General features: G+C 39.8%; 1 protein-coding gene across 1 annotated transcript in view; it reads left to right on the top strand.

The window, feature by feature from the left end:
- SLC35F1 (solute carrier family 35 member F1) overlaps positions 1-27809 on the top strand; it is a 411149-nt gene that overhangs the window by 229047 nt on the left and 154293 nt on the right. Inside the window, exon 2 of the mRNA XM_043890017.1 lies at positions 20027-20202. Within this exon, the coding sequence (XP_043745952.1) occupies positions 20027-20202 (176 nt within the window). The remainder of the gene's footprint in view (positions 1-20026; positions 20203-27809) is intronic.

Genomic DNA, 27809 nt, shown 5'->3' with positions numbered 1-27809 from the left:
CTGGTTGTTGTGTGGGACCTGCCCAAGCCCTTCACTGGGCTCAGTTGCTCTGCAGGCCAGAAGAATTTCCCCCTTGGCTCACAGTCCACTTGGACTTCAGCATCTGTCTCTTCATGCCCAGATTAAACACCTGCTGGCTTTTAAATCCTCCAAAGACCTTTGCCACCCATGGAGTGAAGGGAAGTTGGAGCTTGGACAGTGCATTTGGGCAGTTTCTGACACTACAACAAAATACACTGTACAAAATTCCCATTCTCTCCAACACAACTCCCTTACTAATTCTCTTCCAAATATTTCTGTAGACGGAAAATAGCATCAGGTGTCGAGCACCTGTCTCCCATAGTTGGGAGGTGAATTAACTCTTCCTCATGGGCCCAGAAGCCAGAGACTCACTTCTGCCAGTGGTCATGTAAAAGATGGGCTGCCTGGGTTCCCATGCCATGTGCTGGACTTTAGGGAAGACCAGGACACCGAGGATCAGAAACCCTAAGGTCATAGCCTTAGGTCGTTGCCATCATGTTGAATGCAGGAATTGGCTTTGACAAACAAACACCACCATATAAAGACTGTCTCTGTTACAGTGACTCCCACAATGCCATATTGTGAGCATGTCCTATCTCTTCCCCACTTCCTGCCCTTAGCTGGCTGTGCTGTGCTATAAGTTGGCATTATTTTTTTTAATAATTCTCCTGTTGTTAATAATAGTCTACATTTACCTGAGAATATTTGTGAAGAATTTAGATGTCTCCTTATCCTTGTCTTGTGTGTAATCTATAGTTACTAACCCATTAAACACACTGTTCTATGTCTGTATTTGTTTCATCTTTGAAGAGATGTAGATATAGAATTGTCCTCATAGTGCTGAAGCATTTAACAAAGCTCATTAAAAAATACCCTCTGGTCTATTTGAGTGTCTCTATTTGAGGCTTTTAGGTCTCTATGCTAACATGCATGCCTTGATGGGAATGAAACATTTTTTCCTTCTAGTTTCTAATTTTACTGTAGTTGAATTACAGGGTTTGTATCTTGAAGGAATTTTTGCACTAGTAGAAGATGGAGCCTTGTTTCTCTCATTAGCTGTCCACTTTCACCCCTCCCCTTTTTGTTCTTAGAAACCCCCAAAGTGGTTCAGGAGCCTTGCTCTACTTCCACTCATATCCTTTCAATAAATATTTCCACGACTGCATGCATGCTCAGTTGTGTTTGACTCTTTGCGGACTGTAAAGACCTGGACTGTAGCCCGCCAGGTTCCTCTGTCCATGGGATTTTCCAGTCAAGAATACTGGAGTGGGTTGCCATTTCCTACTCCAGGGATTTCCATTCATACCAAACAGGAAAATGTTTGCAGATGTGTCCTGAGACTGTCAACTGAACCAAAAGTTTGTGTGCCAAACATGAAAGAAAGGGTGAGTTAGTGAGAAAACTTGCGTCCCTCATCTCTCTCCCTGATCCAGCTCCGACAGCGTTGGGAATGTGCAGAACGGCACACTCCATAAGAAAACATTTTATGAAATATGTATCACAGCAGCTATCATGTTCTGTTTCTCAGAGGGCTTCATTTCTCACCTTCCTCAGATTGGCTATGGAGCTGGAATATAGTTAGCAATATCCATCCATTCATGGCTAGGTAATATTCACAGGTTCTTAACCCATTTTCCTTTAATTTTATATGTTGTTTTAGAAAAATGAGTAACTGTCATATGAATAGCTCTATTTTTCTAGCCATTATTACACATGATCCTGTCTGCTCCTCATTCAGCCTTGAGCACTTAATGTAAGTGTCTTTTAGTTTTATGAACCTTTCTTTTCTGCCCCTTCCCCATCCTCTCAGACTTTACTTGTCACTGTCTCCCAAAGTTAAAGAAACTATAATCCTTTCCCATAAAAAAGTTCCAAGCATTTCCAAAGAAGGAGGAAAAGAGGGCATTTTAGGGAAGCAAAGTTCTTTGCTTGTGAATGACTTCCTAGCTAACCAAAATGGAAGTTAAGTTTCCCAAGAGTGGAAGAAATTGAGACCATCTCTTCCACAAAGTTCCACAAAGCAAATTAAATCTGACTCCAAGTTTCTTGACTCTGGACTCAGAGAAAGTTCTCTCAGCCATTTTCTCATTCCCAATTCACCCCAAATCCTACCATCTCACTGCTTACAATCCCATCCATTCCCTTAGGGCCACATACATGACTCAGGCTCTCAAGAATGTCAAAATACACTGGACTACCAGAATGCAGATTTCCCCAGCCTGCACTGTCCCTTGAAATCCCAAAGCTTTGTGAGTTTTATGCCACCATGGCTCAAAAATCAATTCAGTCTAGGAGCCCTGGTTCCTGGGATATAGCTTCCCTTGATGGTTTACCAAGCCAATTCACCCAGATGTCTGCTCCCTTCCCCTCCCCAGAGTGGCCCTTCCCCAGGGGCTAGTTCTGGGTCCACTTCATTTGTAGAATCAACCCTCATCTTGAGGACACTTTCCTCAGCTTGATACTTCTATGACCTCCTCTCTTTAGCAGTCTGCCTTCCTTACCCCTGACACAATCCATTCCAGGAGATTCAAGAAACAATTTAGCCCTCTGTTTTTAGTCCTTTGTTTTCCTTCCCAATAGTTCTTATGCCAGAGAACTCAAAGGCTGAAAGGAAAAAATATAGGGAGAAACCCATATATCTAAATGCCTCAATAACTTATTTCACTATCAACATAAAGTAAACCCTAGTCTCTTTTTAGCCAGTCTTTCTGAAGTTAATGTAATATCTGTCTTACTCAAGAAATAAAGGACCCAAGGTCAGTCTGACCTGTTATTCCCTCTAAGGGAATATATCAACAACTGAGTCCTTAACAAAGCCCATTCTGCCTTTCTTACTCATAGAACTTCATTAGGTTTATCTAAAATGTACTTGAAATATAATCTAATGTATCTTGCTCCAAGTAATTTAATTAGAATTCAATTAAATTCAGCAGAATGCATACATCATTGTAGTTGTTGCACCTTGATTCATTTCATTTGCTATTTTTACTTTAAAGATGCAGTGGAGTTGTTTAGCCCTGCAGTAGCCTATCCACAGTAATCTATTTCATGCATAAATTAACTGGTCTTCAGGAGCACTAAGGGAAACAAAATGTGTCCATCATTATGCATACCACACGCAACTCATTTGAATTTAATCTCTTTGGCAGCGTGTGCGCTGGGAAGACAGGTACTTGAGGTATCAGTTCACTATACTTCCAAAACAGAGACCTTTTTAGCCCCTCCTTTGTTTTCCTTTAGACACACACACACACATAAATAGATCAATAAAGGAAAAAAGGGATATTCAGACTCTATTCAAGTCACCTTCACAGTCACTATCGAATCTTTAAGGTGTCAATCCAAAAGCACAGGCAACAGAAGCAGAAATAAACAAGTGGGACTATATCACACTAAAAAGCTTCTGCAAAACAAAGGAAACAGTCAACAAAATGAAAAAATGCAATCTGCAGAATGGGAGAAAACATTTGCAAATCGTGTATCTGGTAAAGGGGATTAATAGCCAAAATATATAAGGAACTCATATAACTCAATAGTAAACAAAAGTGAACACCAATTTTAAAGCAATGTTCAAAAGACCCGAATAGAGAGTTTTCTGAAGAAGACATGCAAATGGTCAGTAAGCATATGAAAACATGCTCACCATTATTAATCGTGGAGGAAATGCAAATCAAAACATAATGAGGTAGCTAGCACCTCATACCTGTTTGAATGTGTATTATCAAAAAGATAAGAGATTACAAGTGTTGGCAAGGATGTAGAGAGAAGGGAACTCTTGTACACTGTTGTTAGGAATGTAACTTGGTACCTTCATTTTGGAAATCCATATGAAAATATGGAGGCTCCTCAAGAAATTAAAAATAGAACTACAATATGATCCAGCAATCCCACACTGAGTACGTATTCAAAAGAAATGAAATCAGTATCTCAAAGATATATCTGCACTCCTATCTTCATTACAGCATTATTCATGATAGCCACAATATGGAAACAACCTAAGTTGCCTCAGTGGACAAATGTATACACACACAGATACACACACATTTATCCCAGGGGCACTAGTGGTAAAGAATCCGCCTGCCAATGCAGGAAACATAATAAATGCAAGTTTGATCCCTGGGTCAGGGAAGATCCCCTGGAGGAGGAAATGGCAACCCACTCCAGTATTCTTGCCTGGGAAACCCCATGGACAGGGGAGCCTGGCAGGCTACAGTCCATAGGGTCCCAGAGTTGGACACGACTGTGGCGACTTATCATGCATATATTATAATATATATACATATAATATATATACATATACATATATATATATATCACATCTGTCTATCTATATGTCTCAGGCTGTCATGCATATCCAAACACATTGGGCTACCAGGATGCATATTTTCCAAGCCTTCATTGTCCCTTGAAATCCAGAAGCTTTTATCTAAGGAGCATTAGGTGGTTTCAAGAAGTTAGGCTGGAAGAAACCAGGGGTGGGGGGCGGGGGCCGGAGTAGGAAATACACCTATAGCAAAAAAAAGTTAGAATTAAAATTGGAATATTTGTTTTTAGCTCTTGAAGTTTTACATAATTTCCCTGTTAGTGGAACTTTAAAAAAAATAAATGAAGGCATTCCCTTTAAAAAAAAATTGGAAGGACAGTGTCTTAGTATTGTCTCCTTTGGTATTTTGTTGCATACTCATAGGATGTGCTCTGTTCCTTGGACACTTTAGAATCATTACTGCAGGCTTTACTAGGTGACATAGGTGAGCTAGGTGAAATGATGTGAAAGATCTGAAATTGCTTGGATTTACCTAAATCTTGAAAAGGAAGGAAAGGTGGTTTGTAAATGGTTTCTGTTGGAGATAGTGAATGACTCTTTCCCCAGACGTCCTCACTGTAAAAGGGCCAGACATGACTGAAGCCATGGTGAAGGTTAGGAAGGGACCTCACCCTACCCCTTCCCACTCTGGGGACTGGATTTCATGAAGTTGGTTGTCTTAGAGCACACCTCCCGACTTCAACAGCATTTCTCAGTAAGCTCAAGGAGGAGAATGGTGAGTGTACAGTTTATGTTTACCTAAGTGCCCTTCATTTTTCTTTTCCTCCTTGTTCTTAAAGAACACGCCTTGAGGGCCAGAGACTGGCTTTCAGTCATCACTCTGGCAGCCACTCCACTTACAAGAATAAACTGATCTCTGTTATATAGAACATGAATTTAGTGAGAATAAAAACACTCAGAACAAAAACAATATGGCACCATTGGCTTGTAATCTGCCTGATATTTCTGTTTGGCCTGACAATGCTTAATCTTGGTACCTTTTGAAAAGCTGGAATATTCTGTGCCTCACGAACCATCCAGAGTTGTCTTTGAATGGCTTTCCCAGGGGGCGCTAGTAGTAAAGAACCTGCCTGCCAATGCTGAAGACATAAGAGACAAGGGTCAGGAAGATCCCCTGGAGGAGAAAAAGATAACCCACTCCAGTATTCTAGCCTGAAGAATCCCATGGACAGAGGAGCCTGGTGGGCTAGAGTCCATAGGGTTGCAGAGTCAGACATCACTGAAGTGCCTTGGCTTGCACTTGTCTTTGACCAAATTCCTCAATTTAATATTCTTATTTTCTTTTTTTCCACCAGCCCCACTCCTACCTCAAGTCTTAAAAATTTAAAAATCCTCCTTCGATTGCCTGGCCTCAGGAGGTGCCTGCACTACCTCTCACCCCGCTCTGTCCTCTGTCCTCTTTCATCTTAATGGCAGCTGAGAACCTTTTGGTATTTCCCATTTGTGGACATCCCTTCCTTCTGATCCTCTAACTGCCATTTCCTCTTTAACCCTGAAGCAGAAGTGGCAATAATTTTTTTTTTTATTAGAATCATCCCTACAGTAGAAACTTTAATAGGTCAAATTTCTTAAATAAGTAATATTTAATTATGGTTAATAGCCAGTGTTCATTCTTGCAGAAGACCTTTTCCTCTAGAATGAATTTTGTCCAACCCGTGTTGCAAACATTGGGTTTTGATATAAGTTTTAGTTGTTTTTCAAGGTAGTATGTCAGGAGTACTAAGAAGAAATTACTGCATTGTTGTCAGATCCTTGTGATGGGACAGTTGGAGTCATCTTTTGATGCAAAGAATGAGGTGGGAAAACGTCAGCCAGTCTCCACTCAGAGAATCCTTTTATGACTTGAAAGCAAAAGCCAGATATATTTGTCTTCTAAAATGAGGCATGGCTTCTTTATTTATTTATCCTGAGTTCCCTGCAAGTTCTTCCAAGTAAAAGGCATAATGGATGATCTTAGTTGATTATACATTTTTCAAGCAGGTTTTAATTGTATGTGAAGAAGTTCAGCACTTAGTGGAATCTGATTTTCCCAATTTACTCTCCTTCAAATACACTACACTTCATGCATACAAATTTGGTAAATATGTAATAAAATAATGGAGTTTGACATGGGTCTTTATTTTTAAAGAAAGTGAGTCACCAGTCCACTTGCGTACTTTCTTTGTTTTTATTCATTCAATAGATTTTAAAGTTAAATGTTTGCCATTTGGCCTCAGGGTTCACTAACATAATTCAAAATGCAAAGTTAAAAGCATTTTGTAATGAAAAATGTCAAAGTCCTTTAAGAAAGAAGACATCAACACAGTTAGCCTAAAAATGTAGAAATTTACTTCTTATTCTCCAAGATGTTAGGAAGTGTAAGAATTCAAGTCAGAAATTCCTGTTTAAAATTAAGATCTGTTAGTTTCATAGTAGTCATGTCAGGTAAAACTCCTTAAATATTCCTCATTCTTTTTTGTTTTTGTTTTTGTTTTCTACTGTTTCTTCTTGTTTGTTTTCTCTCCTTCCCCAATTTCTGAAGAGCAGGAATCCTTTAAAATTTCCATATTTAGGAATAAATTAATTAGTCAGAACTTGAAAAAATAAATCTGAGATGCATGTTAGCAATACTTTCTCTTTTTTCTCAATGTATCATAATGCAATCATATAGATTTAAGTAATCAATAAGAACATTTGCTACTTACAAAGTATGCTAAAATCTAGTAAGAGCTATTATTCTGAGTATTTCTTATGAGCCAGGTACTGTAGAAAGCAGTTTATGTCAACTGTCTCATTTAGTCCTCCTGATAGTCCTGAGGGATATGTATTATTAATATTATCCCTATCTTATAGATGAAAAAAACGAGTCCCAGCTGGTTAGTGTAGAGTCAAGATCCAAATTCATTTCAAGACATAAACTTTTTTATATGATATTAAAAAGCACATACTTTTAAGGCACACTTTGCATTTCAAAACATATACTTTTTTCATATATTTTATGACACCATGCAGGTTCTCTGAAGGTGGATGGCAAAGGTTTTTACCTCAAAAGTTCAGGATTAAAAACATCTTTTAAGTCCATTGTCTCCAAAGTGAGAATACACATCTAAAGGAAAATATAAGTTGATCCCCTGGAACCCAGGAAGAATATATCATCATTAATTTGTATTTGGGGGGGGGGGGAGATAATTAAGCTTGACTAATTTTTAGCATTCAAATTGACCCAGGTAGCAGCTTCATTTTTTAACTGCTGTGTAATTTTATTTTTCTTTCCTTTATCTTTTTTTCCTTATCTGTTTTATTTCCTCCTCTCTTCCTTTTTTCTCTTTCATTCTTTTTAGTAACAGCTTTATTGAGATATAATTCACATAGCGTACAATTTGTCTATTTAAAGTGTATAATTCAATGTTTTTTAGAGTGTTAGTATTTTGTAGACAGATGTGTGTGACTAACACCATAGTCAATTTTAGAACACTTCATCATCTTGAAAAGAATCCCCCTACCCTTTAATTATTACCTCCCCATCTCCCCATCCCCCTAACCATTGACAACAAGTAATCTGCTACCTGTCTATAGATTTTCCAATTCTGGACAAGTCATATAAGTGGAATCATGCAAACTGTGGTCTCTTGTCACTGGTTTCTTTGGATGGTTGATGCTCTTAAGGTCACCTTAAGGTTTAAGGTGTATGAGATTCTTTGATAGAGGAGTGACTGTTCTTCTGACAGATGGGTTCATGGTAGTCCCTGACCTCACCCAGTTAACGTGAGTCTGGGTAAAGGACTTAGCAGTTGTATCATCTCAGTAACAAAGCTTCCCAAAGAGAACTGTTGACTTATAAATGATTCCCACACAAAATTTGAGAGTCAGAGATAATACCGCAGTGTATCATAAATAACCAAGAATGGTGCTCAATTGAAATTTCTCTTTTTCTTAATTTGAGCTTTCTCCATCAGCTATGTGGCAAACTAAAACAAACACAGTGAAATGAATCACGTGTAACAAAAATATTAGCTACAATTTGTGATTGTCAATAAGACAATAAAAAATATGCATTTCTTCTACTTTCATTAAGGATGGGCTTTGCTCTCAGTATACGGTGTGCCTTAAAATATTACCTGACACATTGTTAGCAAGCAATTAAAAAATTAAGCAACCATAACATAAAAATAACCTTTCCAAATTTAGGGGGAGGAAAGGAAGTTAAGTGTCATACCATCCATCATTTTTAAAATGCTGTTAAATGTAATAATAATTATTTAATCCTCTTCAATGGGTATTTCTTACTTATTAATGAGTGATCAAAATCCTTATACTTCTGGAGAAATTCCTCTTCTTTTTATCACTGTAAGGATGGCTGTTTTACACTAGAAGAACAAGATGGTAACAGACTAAAGCACAGTCTGCAAATTATGTTGAAAGTGAAAGTGAAAGTTGCTCTGTCATGTCCGACTCTTTGTGACCCCATGGACTGTAGTCCATGGAATTCTCCAAGCCAGAATACTGAAGTGGGTAGCCTTTCCCTTCTCCAGGGGATCTTCCCAACCCAGAGATCAAAACCAGGTTTCCTGCATTGCAGGCATATTCTTTACCAGTTGAGCCACCAGGAAAGCCCAAGAATACTGAAATGGGTAGCCTTTCCCTTCTCTAGCAGATCTTCCTGACCCAGGAATCAAACCAGGGTCTCCTGCATTGCAGGTGGATTCTTTACCAACTGAGCCGTATTAAGAGGTGCATAAAAAGCCCTGCTGAAGATTTGAAGAAGCAAAAATTAAAAGCCTGCAGCTTTGCAGTGTTGAGATGAAAGTGGAGATAGGTCTATCACACTGGGTCAGGGGTGGATGTACCATGGAACTATGGAGTTTCAGAGTGCCAAACTTACAGAAGCATCTGGCTTTCCAATCTTTCTCCTCATTGAAACTTTCCCACCGTAATACAAGCAGGATTTGGTTCAGACTAATGGAATGAGCAGAGAAATTTGGGAATATTATGACGGGAGCTTGCTTCATTTTCCTTGCTCAGAAATTCCAGAGAACAATTCTTAACTGAATTAAAACTCTGCCCTACACTTTAGATTCCTCTGTTTCTTACTTCTCTCGATCCATCTCTACTATTATCAGAATTCTTACCAGCCAGCCCAATGATTTGATGTAGCAGCTTCTGAAACAGCAGTGTTCTTTTTTCCTGAGATAGCATGCCAAGTTCAAAATACCAAAAGTACCCCTCTTCCATTATTTAAAACAACCCCCGCCCCGCCCAGAAAAATTCTCAAAACTATGCTCTTCGTGAAACTTTTTCCGTATTTGCTTTGCCCAATTTTAAAGACAAATTATTTGCAATAACTTCTAGCAGTTTTATATAGACTTACTGGAGTCCATAGGTATTTTTATGTTCTCCATTCAGATAGTTTCATTTGTTTACGCTCCATGCCCCTCTATGCCTTTTGGAGGCAGGGACCAGGCATTCCTTTCTCATAACCTGTACCCAGGAGGCCTTGACAAATGCTATTGACTGATCTGTTTCTCTGCAACTAATCCCCAAACCCACAGAGTGTGTGCATAATAAACGAATAAACATGGCTGGTAACTCAGCTACCAAAGAGTTTAATCAAATACACGAAAGGAATAGACTTTAAGATCGAAGATACCAATCTCAAGAGCTAATGATTACACATCAGTGTTTTCTGCAAGTAAGTCACAATTACAGAGTCGAAGGAAATGTGAAGCTCATTATCTCAGCCTGAGTTCCCCAGAAAGCAGAGGTTTAAGTGATGTTACTTTATTAAGGACTGCAATCCAGGGAGCAGGAGTGAGGAGGGGAAGGAGAGAGAGGCAGTACTGGGGCACTGAGGACCTAACAGAGCCCCTGGTCAGCCAGGACCATCTTCAGAGAGCTTGCGGAAGTGACTGCTTCTAGGGATGGTCTGCCTGGGAGGAGGCGAGGAGAAAGGAGAATCTGTCTGCTTTAGTTTTCAGGGTGTTTTTTTTTTAAATTTTTTATTTTTATTTGAAGGATAATTGCTTTACAATATTGGGTTAGTCTCTGCCATACATCAACTTGAATCAGTCACAGGTATACTTATGTTCCCTCCCTCTTAAACCTCCCTCCCACCTCTTACCCCGTCCCACCCCTCTAGGTTGTCACAGAGCACTGTGCTTTATTTTTCTGTTGCTAGAGGACAATAATTCCCTAGCACCTCCCAATCCCTGGTGAGTGGGCACAAAATTGGTCCCTACAAGGTCTGGCCCTCAGCATCAACCTGGAATCTCCAGGGTAAGAGGCACAAGATGCACAGAAATAGTGTTGGTTGCAGTTTATTTAGTCTTTCATGGCAGTCACCACTGGAGCTAGGGTAGTGAGAGAGACCTTGGACATAACGAGACCAAGAAGATTTGAAGGAGGATATAAGTGTCTCGGGGCTTCCCAGGTGACGCTAGTAAAAAAAGAACCTACCTGCCAAAGCAGGAGATATAAGGGATACGGATTCAATTCCTGGGTCGGGAAGATACCCTCGAGAAGGGCATGGCAACCCACTCCAGTATTCTTGCCTGGAGAATCCCACGGACAGAGGAGGCTGGCAGCCTACAGTCCATGGGATCACAGGGTCAATCCCAGCTAAAGAGACTTGGCACGCCCGCAAGCACACACGTGCATAAGCGATATCACACACTCATCAGTTAAAATATCCTTACTTTGCACAAAGGAATCCAAGCCCTGAGTTGGAGATGCACGAGATCATGGATCTTAATCAGTGGAACTCAAGAGCCAGGGGCTTCAATTTCCTGTTTTGTGCTTTTCACTCTTCTCCACACTTCTCTAGACATACAACATCTAATACACATGCACGTCTCTGACTCATCCTCTCACACTAGAGCTTCAAATGTCTCCTATACTTACTACCTCACGGAGTCAGTGGAAGATCGTTTATGAGGGCTTCCTTATGGTTTATGTGAGTTCAGTTCAGTTCAATCACTCAGTCATGTCCAACTCTTTGCGACCCTATGGATTGCAGCATGCCAGGCCTCCCTGTCTATCACCAACTCCTGGAGCTTGACAAACTCATGTCCATTGAGTCAGTGATGCCATCTAAGCATCTCATCTTCTGTTGTCCCCTTCTCCTCTTGCCTTCAATCTTTCCTAGCATCAGAGTTTTTTCCAATGAGTCAGCTCTTTGCATCAGGTGACCAAAGAATTGGAGTTTCAGCTTCAGCATCAGTCCTTCCAATTAAACATTCAGGACTGATCTCCTTTAGGATTGACTGGTTTGATCTCCTTGCAGTCCAAGGGACTCTCAAGAGTCTTCTCCAACACCATAGTTCAAAAGCATCAATTCTTTGGTGCTCAGCTTTCTTTATGGTCCATATCTCACACCCATACATGACTACTGGAAAAAACCGTAGCTTTAACTATGCAGACCTTTGTCGGCAAAGTAGCATCTCTGCTTTTTAATATGCTGTCTAGGTTTTTCATAGCTTTTCTTCCAAGGAGCAAGCGTCTTTTAATTTCATGGCTGCAGTCACCATCTGCAGTGTATTTGGAACCCAAGAAAATAAAGTCTGTCACTGTTTCCATTGTTTCCCCATCTATTTGCCATGAAGTGATGGGACCAGATGCCATGATCTTAGTTTTTTTAATGCTGAGTTTTAAATCAGCATTTTCACTCTCCTCTTTCACTTTCATCAAGAGGTTTTTTAGTTGTCTTTGCTTTCTGCCATAAGGGTGATGTTGTCTACATATATAAGGTTATTGATAGCTCCCCCTGCAATCTTAATTCCAGCTTGTGCTTACTTGGTTTCTTCTAAAAAACAAAAACAAAAACACTGACATGACAGAACCAGAGAATAGGTTAAATTCCACAAATGCAGAATCTGAGGCAAAGAAACACCAGTTAATGTTAATCCTCTGGAGATGTGTATTTGCTTCTTGCCTAAAAATCTCCTTACATCGAAGTTTAATTAATACTCAAAGGGAATAAATCCTTTCAGCAAGGAGCTTCAAGAAGCCAATGTTCTAACTTCTGAAAACAGGAATTTTGTCAAAAAACATTGTAGAACACATTCTTCCCATGGTCAAATGGTATTGTGTTTCATCAAGGCAGTGTAAGTGTTCTTACGTTTGTATATCTGAATTCATATGCAGATCTTACATGATTTGCCTGAGAATAGTTAACAGAATGATGATGTCTCTACACAAAGATTGATGTGCTCTCATTCAAGATGATGGCATAATTGTTTCACTCTCTTGCCAAAGAATTACAAAGCAATATGTTTATGTAACTCTGTGTTGAAATTTTTCATACCTTTTTAAAGGAATGTATTCTTTAATGTATTCTTCTAAGGGAAAAAAATGAGATTCAACTTATGTTTTATTTTAAATCTTATTATTTTGAATATCAACTTTGTAAAACACAGGTTTATTCACAAGATTCTAATGTCTATTTCTTTAACAGAACAGAGTGCTGTTGGTAATGGTTTATGTCAGTCTTTATGAATACAAGCTCTATTATAACAGGTATTCAGCTTCCAACAGCACTATTTTTCCTGAGACTCATGCATTTTTCATTGTCTAGTCATTCTGAATTTAAAGTGGGTAGGATGTCCTTTTAAATGCATAAACAAAGAAGACAAAATGTGTATCACAGTCTCCATTTCTGCTGCTAAAATTATAGGAACTCTATATTCTATGTTAAAATGCATCTGGTGTGCTATTCTATAAACTACATGAATAACCAACAACTCCCAGCGCAAAATTCCACCCCACACCATATTTAGCATTATTTTTGCAAGATAGCACCTTACCAAGCTTGTGTGGAAAAGAGTTTATTAATCTCACTGTCTAACTGGCAGATGGAATACAGGAAAAACTAGGTGTTTTTGTCTTTTGGAGCTAATAGTTTTTCAAGATAAGATAAGCAGCCATCTTTCAAGTCTTCTGATCTTTTTTCATTTATAGATATTTGTTCACTTGTGAATGTGTTCATTCATTCTTCTGTATTTATTACGTATCTATCCCCTTCCTGGGACTTCCCTAGGTGGCTCAGTGGTAAAGAATCCTCCTGCCAAAGCAGGAGATGTGGGTTTGATCCCTGGGTCAGGAAGATCCCTTGGAGAAGGAAATGGCAACCCACTCCAGTACTCGTACCTGGAAAACCCCATGCACAGAGGAGCCTGGTGGGCTACAGTCCATGGGATCACAAAAGAGTTGGACATGACTGAACGACTAAACAACAATGTCTCCTTCCCATTTAGCAGTCTTCAAGGCAACCAGGAATATAAAAATGATTAGAATGCATTCCCGTTTTTTCAGGAGCTCATGAGTTATACAGTATGGGAAGCACAAGTAGAGATAGGAATATACACATGAGGATGCTTAACTCAGCCTTAGCAAGCAAGGGGCGGCCAAGGGGTGGCTTTCTGGAGAAGATGGTGCCTTAAAATTATGAGGAGTTAGGTGAAGGGACCGCATATCTCCTCTAGTGTACAGGGAAAAAATTGTTAGAAGGGATAAGGTGACAGGAAATGAAGTGAAAAGATCCTAAATCACAGACGGTGTTAAGAAGACATTCTGAGAAACATATCCCCAGAAGTATTCATTCTGTGCTAAAAAAGAACAGAAGAGAATTTCATGAGAGAAAGACAATGGGGGCAGTGGAGGGGGTGGGCATTGGAATTCGCAGTGTCAGCATCTAGGTTTACTTGTATTCTTAATTATTTGCCTATTTATTTTGCTTTGGTGACTCTAGTAACTTAGTGTAGATTTGCAGACTGCAATAGTGACATTATCGAGCTCCCTTTACGTGGAAAGGGATTGGCGAACTAATCTGATAAAAGGTCCCTTTCTTTCCCTCTTGTTTTACAAGTCATGTTGATTAGCATGATGGATAAAACCATAATTTGCCTTTTTATCAAATCACATCTGCAGCACCTGAACAGCATGGCTACTAATTAAAAGGAGAAATTGAATACAGTAGATTTGCTGTTTTGTTTGGCTGAGGAACAAGAATAGGCTTGTGTTGACCTCTGTTGAAAGGCACACATTACAGATGTTTTGGTGGAAGAGCTTTCCTCAGTCAGTTGGGCTGACTTATGTTATCTTCACCTTCCCCAGAATATTTCTGGAAGCCAGCCACTCAGGTTTAGCACTGTGATCTGTGTCCTTTGTGAGGGCAAAGAGTATTTTGGGGGCAGCATAATGGTGGTGTAGCATAGTTGTTAGGAAGTTGGGATTTGGAATAATACAGCTTAGTTTCCATCCAAACTCTTCCCCCTGCTAGCTCTGTGACCTTGGGCTGGCTGCTTACTTCTGTATGCATCAGTTTACTTATCTATAAAATGCAACCATGCTAATATCTGCCTTATAAAGTTCTTGTGGGGATTAAATAAAACAGTGTGCATAAATGCCAAGCCTAGGACTTGGCATGCAGTAAGGACTTATTAAATGTGAATTGTTATTTCTGTTTCATCTGTTTTGTAGGAAATTACTTGGGAACTAAGCTCCAAAATCTTGGTTTAGTAGTTCTCCAGTGACAAGGACTATGTCTTATTCATCTTTGCATGTATAGAGCATGGCACGTGAAGGCTGTTTTATAGTGTATTGGCACATACACATTAAAAGGTCTAAAATCTTATTCTCTTATGCCATTAATGTGTCATTTTTTATGGCCTGATTTTGTTCAAGATATTGCCAAGGTTTCAAATACCATGGTTGTAACTTAAGCAGGTGTAGGAATGACCATGTCCTAGCAGTAATTGTTGACCTTCTTTTCCCAAGGAGACATACTCCATACACAGCATCCTCTAGTAGACATACTCAGCACCAGTACCCACTCTCTGGTATAAGAGTTGTAGCTCTCCCTTGTAGCTCATATTGAAGATGTAAGTTATTATGCAAATAAAAATGACCCAATGAGGAGGATAATCATGAATCCACTCTAAATTATTTTTAATCATTTTAAACATTATTATTTTAGCTGTTATTTTATGTTGTGTGGTGACTAGATCAAACTTACGCAAATAATTCTTTGAATTCTTTAAAATTCTTCAAAATTAGCACCTTTGTTTCTCATCACTTCGTGTCCAGTTAGTACCACTAACTGTGTGTATGTGTGTGTGCTAAGTCGCTTCAGTCATGTCCAACTCTTTGCAACCCTATGCTGCAAAGGACTGTAGCCCTCCGGGCTCCTCTGTCTATGGGATTCTCCAGGCAAGAATACTGGAGTGGGTTGCCATAGCCTCTTCCAGGAGATCTTCCCGACCCAGGGATCGAACCTGTGTTTCTTATGTGTCCTGCATTGGCAGGCAGGTTCTTTACCACTAGTGCTTCTGTGAAGTTCTCTGTTCCCTTCTTTTCCATGATACCCCTGTTGCTCTGGTATTCTTCACTCAAAAGTGATATTACAAAGGCTGGCAGTGACTTTCAAATCATGTCCTATCAGTCCTCATTCATCCTGCCCTTTAAGCAACTTCAGTATTACATCTGTTTCTTCCATGAAAACCTCTATTCCCTTGGTTTCCTTGACACCAAGAACTATCGTGGTCTTCCCTTTAGACTTCTAACGGCTTGTTTTTTTATTTATTTTTAATTAGTGGACAATTGCCTTACAATATTGTATTGGTTTCTGCCATATATCAACATGAATCAGCCATAGGTATATATAATCCCCTCTGTCTAAACCTCCTTCCCACCTTCCACCCCATCCCACCTCACAGAGCACTGGTCTAACTGCTTCTGACTCCAATGATATGCCTCTAGTTTCTTCCCTAAACCCACCCTGGGGATTCTCCAAGGATTTTTCCTAGGTCTTCCTATTTTCTCTCCTTTCTTCCATGATAATAGCATCCAGTTCTAGTGCTTTAGCCACCATGTTTATATGTATAACTTCCGTATGTTTCTCCTGGTTGAGAAACCTCCCTATTCCACTCTGATCCCAGAATTCTGATACTGCCGGATCATTTGGAAGTTCATTTGGCAGCTCAAATTCAATATACCAAAAATGTTTGTTATCTTTACACTAAAGACAACTCCTTATCATAATTTTTTTGCAAATCATTTTTAAAAAATTTGTCTGTACCAGGTCTTAGTTGCGGCATGAGGAATCTTCTATCTTCATTGTAGCATGTAGGATCTTTAGCTGTGGCATGTGGAATCTTTAGTTGTGGCATGTGAGATCTAGTTCCCTGACCAGGGATCTAACCCAGAACCCCTGCATTGGGAGAGTGGAGTCTTAGCCTCTGGACCATCAAGGAAGTCCTGCAACTCCTATCATGATTTTTGTTAGTGGATATCACACTTCCTAGGCTGGCTTAAACACTCTTGAGTTGATTCTGGTACTTCTCTTTACTTCTGCCTTTAAAAAAAAATCATCCTTTCATTTCAACAAAATCGTTTGGTGTTGCCTAGTTGTACCTACTGTCTTTGAAGTGTTCATTTTCTACTTACTTTGAATGGTATTGCCCAGCTGTAGACAGAGTGAAGAGCGTTGTACCAACTTCCCAGTAAAAACAGTCATTATAGAACGATACAGAAGTAAAGGAGATACATCCCAGGGAAAGAGAGGGCAGAGAATACTTCTTAAAGGGGATAACATAACATGTGGGCCAAATCTTGAAAGATGAATGAGAGTCAGACTGACAAGTTGGAATGAACACTCTGGAAATAATAACACATGAGAAGAAATGCTGACGAAGAAGACCATGACTCATTGTTGAAGTGCAAGTAGCTCTGCAGGGCTGGAGCTGTGGCTCCCTGGGGGAATAAAATTGGGGAAGCAGGAGGTAGGGCTCCAAGGTGGTAGGAGTAGAGAGTGGAGGAGGCATCGAAGGCCTTGTTTCAGTAGCTGCTGCTGCTGCTTAACAAACCACCCAAAACTTCATGCTCTGAAAGCACCACTATTGATTATTTCTCACGGTTCTCCAGTTGGGCAGCAATGTCTGGGGATGCTTGATCTCTGCTCCACATGACTCAGGTTGGCACCACTCCACTGGGGCCAGAGGATCCACGATCCTCATGCACATGTCTGGTGCTTCAGCTGCGGTGGCAGTGGTTGGCTGGGTCTCTCTTTTCTTTTTCTCACAGCCTCTCAGTATTCAGTGGTCTACCTTGGGGTTCTGTACATGGAAGTTGTATCCTAGGAGGGCAGAAAATGGAAGCCAGAGAGCTTCTTAAGACTTAGGCTCAGAAATCACCTGACATCTCTCCCTCTACTTTCTGTTGGTCAAAGTAAGTCACAAGACAAGCTCAGCTTCCTGAAAAGGAAAATAGAACCCACCTCCCTTTGGGAGGAGCAGCTTGAGTGTAGAAAGATGTGAGGCAATGTTGGCAGCCATCTTTTTAGACAGTGTAACATAGGCTTTATAGATCACTGCTTTCTATAGGATGCCATCTATGGGGTATCATCTATAGGGGAGGATTTTAAACTAAAGATTAATATTTTAAACTTATATATCTAAAAATATCTCTGACTCCTTTATAAAGATTGAATTGAGGAGTCAGGGCCAGTACTTGGAAACAGAGCAGTCTACCAATCTGTCAAGGCAGCCTCTACCAATAGATTTCAAGCTAACCTGTGGAGAGTCTTTTTCATGAGCCCACATGCCTTGCCACAGTGTTTCCTCCTCCTGAAAGCAAATGGGATGAGTGATGGATTTGCCATTTTTTTTTTAAAGGATACTACCAAGATATCAACCCAGCTGAGGCCCAGAGTCTATACCAGGTCAGGAGACTCTGGCCCATGTGTCACATCTGCTCACCACCTGTTTTGGTACATAAGTTTTATTGGAACAAAAGAAAGGTGTCTACCCAGGACCCTGTGCAGGGGACTACCTTCCAGAAAGATGGATTCACATACGCCGTGGGGAAGGAAATATGTAATACTGCAGATGCTCTGCATAATGCTTCTTTGTTTAGAAATATGACTCTTTTCTTATTCAATGTTGCTTTTTCTATAAATAAATAAACCTGGAAAATCAGGTGAGACTCTTGGCGAGAGCAGAAGCCTACTTTACTGAAGCTAGGGGTTCATCTTGTGTCAGAGGATACAGGTGTATGTGACCACAGAGCCCACATGAGCATTTTATTTCTCTGCAAAGTGAGCTCTTTGACTCTTGCCAGTAATCTCGACTACAGAAGACTTTAGGGTCAGTGCCTATAAAAATGCCATGGAAAATATTTATAAAATTTGCAATCTCTTACTACACCACTTCAGTTACTAAATTTCCTTTATGAATAAGAGTTTTAATATATCAACAACTGCGACTTGAGCAGAGGAGAGCAGAAACTAGTGCTTATTAGTGTTTGTTAGAGATTCAAAATCTGGGAATGGAGAGGAGATACTCCTAGATTTAAGGGGTTTGTATAGCCCTTTCTTCTAAGTGTTCCTAGAGCCAAGATTTCAGTCTATGAAAGAGAAGAGTCCCTTTTTTGATATGCGAACCTTAGGACAAGGTTGGAATATGGTCCCTCCTGGTCAGTTTTGAGTTCTATCTCGGATTTCTGAACATTTGTTCATGCCATGGTGGCAACAGGAAAGCGTTAATTTCCGCTAGAGCTCTAGGGGAAGTGGGAAGAAGCCAGGAGCACTTGGAGAGATTTAATCTCAACTCCCAACTTTGTCACTAATTATGTGACTGTAAGCAAATTCCTTAACCCTTCCAAACTTTGGTTTCTTCCACTGCATGCATGCTAAGTCACTCTAGACGTGTCTCACTCTTCGTGACCCAATGGATTGTAGCCCACCAGGTTCTTCTGTCCGTGGGATTCTTAGGGTAAGAATACTGAAGTGGGTTGCCCTGTGCTCTTCCACAGGATCTCCCCAACCCAGGGATCCAACCCTGGGTCTCCCCAACCCAGGGATCCAACCCTGGGTCTCTCTTTTTTTTTTTTTCCATTTATTTGTATTAGTTGGAAGCTAATTACTTTACAATATTGTAGCGGTTTTTGCCATACATTGACATGAATCAGCCATGGATTTACATGTGTTCCCCATCCCGATCCCCCCTCTCACCTCCCTCACCATCCCATCCCTCTGGGTCATCCCAGTGCACCAGCCCTGAGCACTTGTCTCGTGCATCCAACCTGGGCTGGTGATCTGTTTCACCCTTGATAGTATACTTGTTTAAATGCTGTTCTCTCTGAACATCCCACCCTTGCCTTCTCCCACAGAGTCTAAAAGTCTGTTCTGTACATCTGTGTCTCTTTTTCTGTTTTGCATATAGGGTTACCATTACCATCTTTTTAAATTCCATATATATGCATTAGTATACTGTATTGGTCTTTATCTTTCTGGCTTACTTCACTCTGTATAATGGGCTCCAGTTTCATCCATCTCATTAGAACTGATTCAAATGAATTCTTTTTAATGGCTGAGTAATATTCCATGGTGTATATGTACCACAGTTTCCTTATCCATTCGTCTGCTGATGGGCATCTAGGTTGCTTCCATGTCCTGGCTATTATAAACCGATGTCTCTTATGTCTCCTGCATTGGCTGGCAGGGTCTTCACCACTAGCACCACCTGGAAGCCCCCTTCCTTTGCACAATCCCAGTAATAACTGCTCCTTCCCAGTAGGATTGCTATGATGAATTAAAAGAGTCACTGTTTATTGCATGTAGCCTAGTGAATGGCGTAAGTGCTCAGTAAATTTTAAGTGATTGTTTTATTGGACTTTCTGCTGATCTTTGCTATGTTTCTCTTTATTTCTCAGGGAGATGTTAATCTCTGTGGCTCTAGGCCAGGTGTTATCCCTCCTTATTTGTGGAATTAGCTTGACCAGCAAGTACCTGTCAGAAGATTTCCATGCCAATACACCAGTCTTCCAGAGTTTCCTCAATTACATTCTTCTCTTCTTGGTCTATACCACCACACTAGCTGTCAGACAAGGTAAGCATGCCAAACCTGTTTCTCTTTTACCAATATCTTCAAGAGTGATGAGCTATGACCAGATTAACTTTTTTCACTTACAGCATCATAAGACGATTCAAAACCCCAAATCTTGCTGTTCTGTTTTGTGATAATACAGCAAACAAAATGAATGAATAAATCACAAAGAAGCATGAATTATATGAATTCAGCGGGGAGTAAGAAGTGCATGTATAGGCCGAAAAGTACAATTGCTTACTACTTGAATTCCTGTTAGCATTTCTTGTACCCTTCAGTGAATCTAAATAGACAGCTTCCCTGGAACCTGAAACAGTCCTGATGAAGCTGTCCCTAATACCTGCTAGCCCTGAGAAATCCAAGGGGATTGCAGACAAATATATGTCTTTGGGAAAGGAAGATAAAAATAGTAAACACAAACAACTCTAGTAATAACAAAAGGGAAAAGAAAGAAAAAACGGCTACCACAGTCATGTGAGATGTTCTGTCTAAACTTAAAATAGCTAAGGCAATGGAACAAATCCTTTAAGACTCGGTACAGGAAAAACTTATTAAAGGGCAGTTGCAGTTGAAATCCTTGTGGTATATCTCTGGAGGGGGTACTTTAGAGACATATGATAATACCATTGAATCCGGTATAAACATGCTTATCTATGGCCCAGAAATAGCCAATAATGTTGTTATCATTAGCTATAGCTATCAACTATAAAATATGCACTGAAAAGTAACCATAATAGGTTTCAAGATAATTATATACCTTAATAATGAAAAAAGATACATGAATAGCTGTATACAATAATCCTAACAGTCATACTTTTTTGAAACTTTGCCACAAACCATATCTCAGCATTGTATTTTTACATTTGCTTATTTGGATTGTCATCCAAAATAATATTGCTTATTTATAATGATTTGGCCAGGACTAGATTTTATCTTAGAAGAAGAGTACAAATGAACAAGTTAGGACTGACTTCCAGTTTAACTTGGGATTGTCTAAGGTATCGGAGAAGCTAATTTCATTTACTTCTTAAAAATTGGTATTATTGGTGTTTGGTTTTTAAAATTCAGCATTGGTAAACATAATTAAAGAATAAAATTTCAAACAAAACCTCAGGCTATGAAAGTTAAGACACTGAGTGTCAGCTACATTTCCTCAGTATGATTTGGAAGCCAATGATTTTGAATGCTACAAATGCATTATCTAAACAGTTGATTCAATCCAGAAATGACTCCAGAAAATGAGAAAGTGGAGGAGGTGTATAATTAGAAATTTACTTATGAGAGACTGTCAATACAAAGAATGTATCATTTGATCGTATCAAGAAGAGAGAGCTATGCAGTTCAACTTAAAAATAATTTAATGAAAACTTGAATGATAATTTAGAAATATTAAAAGGTAGAATTATTTTAGCCCAGTACAAGGATTATAGTTAAAAATAGTAAGATTGAAGAACAAATTTGCAACATTCTGATATAACAACAACAACAAAATCTCACAGAAGTGGTAAATTTGTGTTCTCTGGAGATTTTTAGGACCAAACAGTCTGCCAGTGGTCCCCAACCTTTTGGCACCAGGCACTGGTTTCATGGAAGACAATTTTTCCATGGACCAGAGTGGGGGAATAGTTTTGGGATGATTCAGGTGCATTACATTTATTGTGCGCTTTATTTCTGTTGTTACATCAACTCCACCTTGGACTGTCAGGCATTAGATCCCAGACACTGGCGATCCACTGCTCTAGACTATAAGATGATGAACTGCAATTACTTTTCGGGTTCTTTTCACTCTTGCTTTCCAGGAGCCCAGAGATTTAACAAAAGCTCTCATCAGGGAAAAAAAATAAAAGTAAGCCATTCTAAGAAACAGAATAATTTCACAGTTACAGGTAGAGACAGAAAAGCTTTAAAAAAAATTAACTATAGAAAAAGACCCAAAATTAATAGTAATACATTTTGTTGAGACTTTATAATGTGCCCGCCACTATGTATGTGAATTACCTCTTTTATTCCTTCAAACCAAGGAAATAGGAATTATTATCCAAAAGTTTATCACTGAGAAATTGGAGGCTTCCCTGGCATCAGGAACCTGCTGTAGGCTACAGAACTAGGAAGAGTAAGTGTCCCTCTGAGGCCAGGCTGGGTACCTTCATGGCCCACCCTGCCCACCTATGTAGAGTCCAGGGGAGGAAGGAAGAGGGGAGGGAGACATGTTTGAGCCAAAGGAGGGTTTTTCCCCTTGAATTTCAAAACCCTGGATAAGAAACAAGCCCTGGGTGAGAGGTCCAGTGACGCACAGCAGTGAGGTCAAGAGGATATGGCTGTACGTGGTGCCGAGAGTGGGTGGGCATGGGGGCAGGGCAGAGGGATGACTGGAAAGAGGCCAGGGGCTAGAAGCAGCAAGGAATTCACAGGCTGTTTGGAAGAAAAAGACTGAAAAGGACCTGAGAACATTCTGTCGTTATGGTTGATGATGGAGAGAATCAACTTCTAAAATGCCCTGTCCAGAGATATCTGCCATGGCCTCAGATTATCACCAAACTTGCTGGCATGTCTTCATTTGGGTGTTTACTCAGAATGTTTGTTTGTTTTAAGCTTCATCTTTAGAGGTTTTAATAGACCAGCATTAAGCTAACATCTGGAAATCAACATAGTAATTACATTAATTTTGTATAGGCTGATTCAGTGCCATGTTCTAGCAACATAATAATCTCTTTCATTATGCACCTCAAGATGTGAGAGGGGATGAACAGAGCAAAGAGGAGAGGGTGGAAAGTGAAGTGTGTGTGAGGGAACAACTGTTTTAGCCACATTTCCTCCTCCATTCGTAGTGCCCCCTGACTAATCTCCTGGGAGGGCTGCAGGTTATAGTTGAACCAGATGCAGCTTTCTCAATTCTTCCAGCATAGATGTCACTGATCCTACAGGGTCACTCTATTCATTTGATACCACCTTAGGCCACATAACAGCAAGGGGTTAGACTCAAGAACTAACAGTCTTTCTGTATCACTTTAATCATAAAATGTATGATTGTCACATGTAAACACAGTGTGATAAATGCCAGAAGCCTTTCAAGAACATTAAGGGCCATGTCATTACAAAGTCTTATAGAAATTTGACTTCTGAGTTAAAGTGAATTCTTTTCATCAAATTTGCATTGAACCTATGATCAAAGACTCTGAAGCAACAGACTCCAGTATAAGTTTCAGTGTAACTCCCAGTTGAAGCTGGAGTTTTGAATTATTGCTGGTTATTCATTGATTCCTACAAAATTTGTAGAAAACCAAAAATTGATTCCTACAAAGACCATCCTCCTAAAATTGCATATTATAGAACAGGTTTTAAAACTACCCCTTCTTTATTGGAGCTAGATTGTTGTTTTTTTTATTCCAGATGGTTCTAAAATTTTTAAACATCTTGCCATTTATCATAAAGAGCCTCATTAATACAGCACTGTAGAAAAAATATACTTCAAAAAACTAGTTCTAATAAGATTGTATCAAATTTGAGAATTTAGATAAAATTTAGATAACTGTTACTTAATTAGCTGTAACCACTTTGGGGAAGCTACTCAGACAATTAAAATATACCCGTTGATTGAAGTAATGCCTGAAATCCAAACACAGGTTATATGGGCAAGGTGGGGCTTTAGGAACTGTAAAGGAAAATGTATTCTTCCTCTTGTGTTTCTCCTTTACGCTCACACGACAGTTCTTCTGACACCAGATGTGTGGGGCTTTCCCACACCCTGTAGTTCTGTGACACCAGCTGAGTGTCTTACAACATAAGTCAGTTCTGACAGTTCTGTCGGGAGATGGATGGAAGTTATTACTGGTGCATCTGCTCTACCTGCTATAGGTCAGAAGTTGCCACTAACCTTCCTTGGATTTAGTTACTTTACTAGAGCATCTCACAGGACTCAGGAAAACAGCTTGCTTAATGTTTACTAGTTTATTACAAAAGGATATGATGTATTTTTGGATAGAAGAAGTGAGTAGGGCAAGGTATGTGGAAGGGGGCATGGCTTCTAGAACAGCTCTCTCAGAACCTCCATGTCACATGTTCACCAACCCCAGCGTTCTCCAAACTGCATGCTTTTGGAATTTTTATGGAGGCTTCAATAAGTAGACATGATCATTAACCTCATTTCCAGCTCCTCTCCTCTCTCTGGAAAATGGGAAGGCAGGGCTAAAAAGTCCAGTTTTCTAATCACAGCTTGGTATTTCTGTTGACCAGCGCCATCCAGGAACCCACCAAGGGTCAACTCATTAGAAGAAAAACTTCCTATCTCCCTGGAAATTGTAAGGGATATAGGAGCTCTGTGTCAGGAGCAAGGGTCAAAGACAAAATAGAACAAAATATGTTCCTAGTGCTTTGCATGTGTGCTTAGGTCCTCAGTCATGTCCAACTCTTTGCGGCCCTGTGGACTTCTCTATCCTGCAGTCCGCCAGGCTCCTCTATCCATTAGGATTCTCCAGGCAAGAATACTGGAGTGGGTTACCATGCCCTCCTCCAGTGGATCTTCCCAACCCAGGGATCAAACCCAAGTCTCCCTCAAAGCAGGTGGATTCTTTACCAGCTAAGCCACCAGAGAAGCCCAAGAATACTGGAGTGGGTGGCCTATCCCTTCTCCAGGGCATCTTCCCAACCCATGAATCGAACCAGGGTCACTTTTGCATTGCAAGGGGATTTTTTACCAACTGAGCTACTAGGGAAGGCTACTAGTGCTCTTATCACTTAGGAAATTGCAAGGGTTTGAGGAGCTCTATGCCAAGAACAGGGGCAGAGAACTATGTGAATATTGTCTCACAGGTAAATGACTAAGAAAGTGTAGTGCTGCCAAAACTTACTGATTTGAAACCTCTTCCTCATGTATCCTTTTTTTCTTAAAATTCCATGTAATACTAGCTGAAATCAGGAAACAGAAAAACACAAAAAGCAAACTATGAACAACTAAGGGCTTCTTCCCTGGTGGTTCAGCAGAAAAGAATCTCCCTGCCAATGCAGGAGACACAGGTTCAATCCCTGGGTGGGGAAGATCCCCTGGAGAAGGAAATAACAACCCACTCTAGTATGCTTGCCTGGGAAACCCCATGGACAGAGGAGCCTGGCGAGCTACAGTCCATGGGGTCACAGAGTTGGACATAACTTAGCAACTAAACACACACATATGAACAGCTAAAGACCATGCAGTTCTTGCATTTGTGATGTAGAAGCTAGAAATCTGACCAACTTTTAAAACAAAGGTGAAATAAGATATATTTCTTATGAAGAAAAATTATGTCATCACACTTTTTCCATAAGCTTCTTTTATCAATTATTATACAAATCCTGCTTCCTCCCAGAATCACTTTCAGCAGTTCTTAAACAATAGATATCCATGATTCTTCTCTTGGCAGTTTTTAACTTCTGAATATATATAAATCACACAAATTTTTTTCAGCTTTTAGACTTTTTGTTTTGTGTTGGGGTGTAACCAATTAAGAATGCCATGATAGTTTCTGGTGAACAGTGAAGGGATTCAGCCATACATACACATGTATCCATTCTCCGCCAAACCCCTCTCCTATTATGCGGTCATATAACATTGAGCAGAGTTCTGTGTGCTATACAGTAGGTCCTTGTTGGTTATCCATATAAACCATAAGATTTTTAAATAGTCAATAATTTCTTCTTCCTTTTCTTCTGCCAAGTTTTCTCAGTTCTTTCCTCTCCAATTTCTTTTTGTTTTCCCATCAACAAGCTGCTCAGTGATGAGGGAGGTAAGGATTGCGAGGCAAAAGCAGGATGTTGAGGGTGAAAAGAAAACATTTTCATCCCTTATTTTCCTCTTCAAGTCGTGATGATGGAGAAAGAATGGGTATCTCTAATGAAAACATGAATGGAACCAGAAGTGCCTGCTTCATTTTGGATATAGACCCTGGGAAGAGAAGAAAGTTTGCCACTATTTGGCATCAGTAGAGATATTCCTGGTGATTGGTTCTGCAAGTTTTGCTTTTTCACTGAGAGAGGTTTTTATAAGCTCTTCTAATTCTGAATAAAAGATAAGCTTGCAGCTAGAAACAATTTGATGAGTATTGCATGAATTCTAGAAAATTCTTACATAGACATTAAAATATTTGTTGAATCTTTTATATATTTCTTTGTGTGAGTGTGAAAAATGAAGCAAGTTACTAATAGTACTAACAGCACACTCAAATATATCACCGTGTGTAGTCTGAATTTTTCCAAAGAGAATACAGAAACATAAATTCATGCCATGTTCTTCAAGAGAAATACTCTTGGTTTGAACACTAAATATCATAAGACAGAAATATCATAAGATAGATATCTTATGATATCTTGAACACTTAAATATCATAAGACAGAAATCCTGGAGGTCTAGGTTCTAATTTCAGTTGTCAGTGGAGAGGCTGACGAAATGAATTTGCCTCAGGCCTATGGAGCACTCACCCTCTCCTGGTCCCCTTTACCCACTATCTTTTTTCTTCCAGAGCACTGACGTGCTGACTCATTAGAAAAGACCCTGATGCTGGGAAAGATTGGAGGCAAAAGGAGAAAGGGGCAGCAGAGGCTAAGACAGTTAGATAGCATCACCGATTCAATAGACATGAATCTGAGCAGACTCCAGGAGATAGTTGAGGAGAGAGAAGCCTGGCATGCTAGAGTCCACAGAGTCGCAAAGAGTCAGCTAGGACTTAGCGACTGGGCAACAACAAGCACTGAAGTAGCCAGGTTGGTGAGGGAAATATATAAAGATGACGGTCTTGTCTATACACAATAGGTACATCCAACTCATGGCCCAGCAGTCTAGTCCCTGTAAGAACATTCTCAGAAGTTGTACCAGAAAAGTGTTCCTCCACTAATTGGAAGATGATAGTTGCCTCTTCCAATGTAAGACAGGCTTCATATGTACTCCCTGCAGAAACACTACACTTCTTATAATTATGTAAGCTAATTTCTCAATTACCAGTGGTGCAAGATTAAAAATACCTGTCTAATTAGAAGAAATGTAGAACTTCATACAAAATAATATAGGCCTCTGTGAAAACCGCAACAATGTTTGGGGAACTTAGGTGTCCAGCATTTCACAGTATGTCAGACGCTGGAGTCCCCCGAAGATCTCACCTCCCTACCTCTGTTTGTAGGGCTCTGCCTCTGTGAACCTTTGTCCCTTGCCTTTGTTGGAATTTTCTTTGGTGCTTACTGTAGGAAATCCAAGACATAGGACAGAGCAAGAAAAAGAGGTAAAGTGGGATCCAGGATTTTCTCAGAGCAGAAGCCTGAATTCTTGTTTTAAAATTTTTATTTTATATGGGAGTATAGTTGATTTACAATGTTCTATTAGTTTCCATTGTATGGCAAAGTGATATATATCATTTCATGGCAAATAGGTGAGGAAACAATAGAAACAGTGACAAACTGTATTTTTGGGGGCTCCAAAATCACTGCAGATGGTGACTGCAGCCATGAAATTAAAAGGCGCTTGCTCCTTGGAAGAAAAGTTATGACCAACCTAGACAGTATACTAAAAAGCAGAGACATTACTTTGCCAACAAAAGTCCCTCTAGTCAAAGCTATGGTTCTTCCAGTAGTCATGTATGGATGTGAGA

The sequence above is a fragment of the Cervus elaphus genome, chromosome 28 (assembly GCF_910594005.1).
Source record: "Cervus elaphus chromosome 28, mCerEla1.1, whole genome shotgun sequence".
Classification (NCBI taxonomy): Eukaryota; Metazoa; Chordata; class Mammalia; order Artiodactyla; family Cervidae; genus Cervus; species Cervus elaphus.
This window is presented reverse-complemented; position numbering and strand designations above follow the sequence as displayed.